Source organism: Charadrius vociferus, unplaced genomic scaffold, assembly GCF_000708025.1.
Source record: "Charadrius vociferus isolate BGI_N301 unplaced genomic scaffold, ASM70802v2 scaffold266, whole genome shotgun sequence".
In the NCBI taxonomy this organism is placed as follows: domain Eukaryota; kingdom Metazoa; phylum Chordata; class Aves; order Charadriiformes; family Charadriidae; genus Charadrius; species Charadrius vociferus.
In genome coordinates, this window is record NW_009649114.1 from 1567514 (window position 1) to 1571815 (window position 4302).

General features: G+C 60.3%; 1 protein-coding gene across 1 annotated transcript in view; it reads left to right on the forward strand.

The window, feature by feature from the left end:
• Positions 1–1081: 1081 nt before the first annotated feature.
• The window catches only part of DSTYK (dual serine/threonine and tyrosine protein kinase), a 30527-nt gene continuing 27306 nt past the window's right edge, over positions 1082–4302 (forward strand). Inside the window, exon 1 of the mRNA XM_009888287.1 lies at positions 1082–1097. Coding sequence (XP_009886589.1) covers positions 1082–1097 — 16 coding nt within the window. The remainder of the gene's footprint in view (positions 1098–4302) is intronic.

Consider the following 4302-nt stretch of genomic DNA (forward strand, 5'->3'; position numbering starts at 1 on the left):
CTGCAGCCCATTTGAGGCATTGCACAGATCCAGTGGAAGACTGTCCCATCCCGTCCCGTCCCATCCCATCCCATCCCATCCCATCCCATCCCATCCCATCCCATCCCAATCCCAATCCCATCCCAATCCCATCCCGTCCCATCCCATTCCCTGCAAACAGCACCAGGACCCTGGGAGGTCCTGCTTGTCCCCGCATGGGATTTCTCATCCTCCTGCTGATCCTCCTACGGGTCCCCAGCAAAGGGGTGCTACTCGCACCCCACTGCCGGCAGCCAGGCTGGGGCCGGGGGCGGAGATGTCCCCCCAGGGTGGCAGCCAGCCCAGTTGCCCCTCACAGCCCTATGTCACACCAGCATCCCGAGCCCCGGTTCTGCCGCTCCTCCCGCTGCCACAAACGCCAAGGAAAATGTATAGATGTTCTAAAATGGAAAATAAAGCACTCCCCCGCACACGCTTCTCCTCCCGAGGACAGGATGAGAGAACAAACATGTGACAAACGTTAGTCATGTTGTTTAATGCACTACCAAAACGCTGTAGTGACACGCAGCTCCTTAAACACTCTCTGGAATAACATCTGCAGGGTCAGCACCGGTGTGGCTCTGGCCGGAGGGGGGCTGCGGACCCCTATGAGCCCCCGACCGCGGGTGGCATTTGCAGAGTGACATCTCTGCTGTCGGTGCCGAGAGGAGCCAGATGTGCTCCCCAGGGGAATAACACAGCGAGCGGCAGCCCACGACCGCTTCTCCTACGTCTGTCACCTCTGCGTCTCCTGAATTGACTGCGGGGATGCTGCGAGCTGAAATTCGGTGGGAAGCGAGGATGGGGTCAAATTTGGGGGGGTGCTGGGACCATAGGTGGCTGGGCACGGAGCGCTTGGCCTCAGCTGAGCGGCCCACACCAACGTGAGCGTGTGTCTGCTGGGAAGCATCGCTCGGCTCCCGGGAGGGCAGCGCACCCTGGTCCCGGCTCTCATCCCTCCACGGCGCCTGGCACAGACCCCGGGGAAACACGCTGTCCCCAGGGCTGCCCCCTGCCCGGCGGGGGATGTTCCCCTCTCCCTGCGGGGCTGGGGGGTCTCAGCATGCCGTTCCGCAGCGGTGAGAGGGGGGACCCGCTGCTCCCCAGGGGAATAACACAGCGAGCGGCAGCCCACGACCGCTTCTCCTACGTCTGTCACCTCTGCGTCTCCTGAATTGACTGCGGGGATGCTGCGAGCTGAAATTCGGTGGGAAGCGAGGATGGGGTCAAATTTGGGGGGGTGCTGGGACCATAGGTGGCTGGGCACGGAGCGCTTGGCCTCAGCTGAGCGGCCCACACCAACGTGAGCGTGTGTCTGCTGGGAAGCATCGCTCGGCTCCCGGGAGGGCAGCGCACCCTGGTCCCGGCTCTCATCCCTCCACGGCGCCTGGCACAGACCCCGGGGAAACACGCTGTCCCCAGGGCTGCCCCCTGCCCGGCGGGGGATGTTCCCCTCTCCCTGCGGGGCTGGGGGGTCTCGGCGTGCAGTTCCGCAGCGGTGAGAGTGGGGACCCGCTGGGGTCCCTGCCAACAGCCCGAAAGCTTTTGATGAGCGATGCCCCGGGGAGATGATGGATGCGGCCGCTCCAGGGACCGCGCTGCTCCTGCTCGAGCTGCTTGACAACAGCTCCATCCCGCTAACCGCAGGGGAGCCGGCTCACCTTGGCAGTGTCCTTTCAAGACCAAAATATGCTTGGAAAATTGTTCGTGCGAGGGATTAAATATAAATGTACCTGAGGGTTTAGAATAGGGGCTGGCGACCTTTACGGAGAGGAGGAGTCCTCCGCATCCTCCCTGCAGCGAGCAGCCTGCACAGGCTCCGCCATGGGGGGGGCTCTGAACCGCATCAGGGGGGTCTCCACCCCCAGACCCATCCCCTCGTAGCGAGGGACCTTTGGAAGAAATAAACGAGCTGAGTGGGTTTGACCTGCTGTGAGTAAATGGGAGGTTAATGCTTCACCCTGTCCCCTCCAGCCACCCCTGTCCCAACCCCATTGCTCAGGGCAGGACCTGTGATGGGGACTACACATCCCATGGTGGCACCTCTCCTTGTCCTTCATCTCCCTCCTCCCAAGGAGAGGCTTCCCAGCTCCAGGAGAGGTTCCCCAGCTCCAGGAGAGGTTCCCCAGCCCCAGGAAGCCCAGGGGAAGCTTTCTGTCCATGGATGTGGGGTTTGGATCAGGCCCTGGGAAGAGGGAAGGGCTCAGGGCAGTGCCCCCAGACTCCTGCTGATCTTGGCGTTTGGGTTCAAAGGAGGGAAAGGCAGGAGCCATGAAGACCAAGATCATGAAACTGGACATAGAAATGATGTCAGGTTTCAACTTTCAGCCCTTGGCCAGATCAGCCCATTTGGGAAAACAGAGAGAGAGACCCAGGGAAAACACTCAGCTCCGAGGATGCTCGGGGAAAGTGGGAGTGGGACCAAGCGGTGAACGCTGTGGTGGGACACCCTGGATGCCCCAGCAGCTGCGAGAGGCTGGATGTCTCCTTCTGCAGTGTTTTGTATGGATCCAGTCACTCTGCTGCAGAGCGCAGAACTCCCTGTCACCCAACATATTTTTGAGCAGAACTATGTGTCATGCATCTGCTTTGCTCCTTGCCAGAACTTTTTTTTTTTTTTTTTTCCCCCTAATGGAGCCCTCGCTCTCGGCAAAGGAGCCGGAGTCGGGGCTGGGGAACGGAGAGCTGCCACGGATCTGCCGGGGTCAGGGGATGGAGATGACACAAGGCAGCCTCTTGTTTCCAGGTTGCCAGCTCAAATCCATCTTCGGCTGGCAGCAAATAAAAGTTTACATCTGATGCTTGTTCACTGTCCACGGGGAGACGAATCTGTGGGTCTTGGCGCATGGCACCGTGCCGGCCTGGGGACAGCAGAGGGGCCAAGGACTGGCTTGTTGGAACTCACCCCACCGTGGCGAATGCGGTGCAGCTCCAGAGGGGGGTTGGGGTGGGAAAACTTAAAAATTATATTAACGATGCCACTAATTCGAGCAACAGGAGGTGAAGCGGCTGAATCGGTGGTGTCTGTGGCGGGGCCGGGCAGAGCGCCCAGCTCTGCTGTGGAAGCTGTGGGCAGCACCGAGACGCAATTTTTCATGCGTTCTGCCCAGCGAAGCAAGTTTGAGGATTCACTGTATGCGGGCAATTAATTGCTGAGCTGCAAATGCGTTAAAGGTGAGCATCGCGAAGCAAACCTGCATTCGGGTACCATACTCACATCAATAAAATCAATGGGCATTTGGCCACTGCTGTTGCTGCGAGCTGGCCCGGGCTGCAGACCAGGCTGAGCTCCAGCTCAGAGCTGGACGTTCCACCCAAGGAACGCTTGGCCTGGTGGCCGTCCCCATCACAAGCTGCGGCTCCTTTTGCCCCTCGCTCCCACCGCTTTCTGCCTTGCTGTGCAGGTGAAAAGGGCCCTGGGTGGGACGGAGAGAAGTTGGGGGACGATGCGGATGAGAAGCACTGCCTTGGCCAAGCCAAGTCGAGCCTCCTCGAGGTAAGGGTGTCCCACCCCACCAAGCCTCGCGTGGCCCCGAGCACCACATCCCCATGGATGTGCCTTCCCCTGGCACAGGGTTCTCCCCTTCAGCTGTTTTTGGGTGAGCGGCAGCAGCTGTACATCACATCAGCAAAGCCAAAACGCCCTCGGGAGCAGGAGCTGCTGCTCGGACATCGAGGAAAAGGCACCGCGTGTGGCAGCAAGCAGCGTCCTGCGACTGTGGGGCTTCTTGTGCTTAAAGCAGCTGAGTTTTCCTATGGGAATGGGGGTTTTTATTTCCTGGCTGCCTTTCTGCAAGGGATGCATGCAGGCACGGCAGCAGCCTGGCAGTCCTGGCTGTGCTTCCCAGCTCCCGCGTGACCTTGACCGTGCCAGTAAGACCTTCTAGGCCGAGCGGCAGGCTGGGGTGCTCCACAACAAGGGTCTCCGTCCTGGATGCCAGGCTGCCCCGAGGGCCCTAGGACATTTTCCACTTTTGTCCAGGTCTTTTTGAAACCAAAGAGTGGAAGCAGCACCTCCATACCACCGCGGTGCGACCGCCACATCGCCTTCGACAGCACTGCCACGAGCACGCTCTGCCCACAGCCGTGCTGCAGCGCCCCGAAACACCAAAGTTACAAGCAGAGAATTCATCTCTGCAACATAAAACCCCACCGCACCCCACGCCAGCGGGACCCTGTTGAACGGCGGGGGGGGTCAGAGCTGCTCTGCTTCCAAACCCACAGGAAATTTCTGCCCAATTTCACCTGGGACCGCCCCGTCCTGCCTCCCTGGCCGCATCCCTG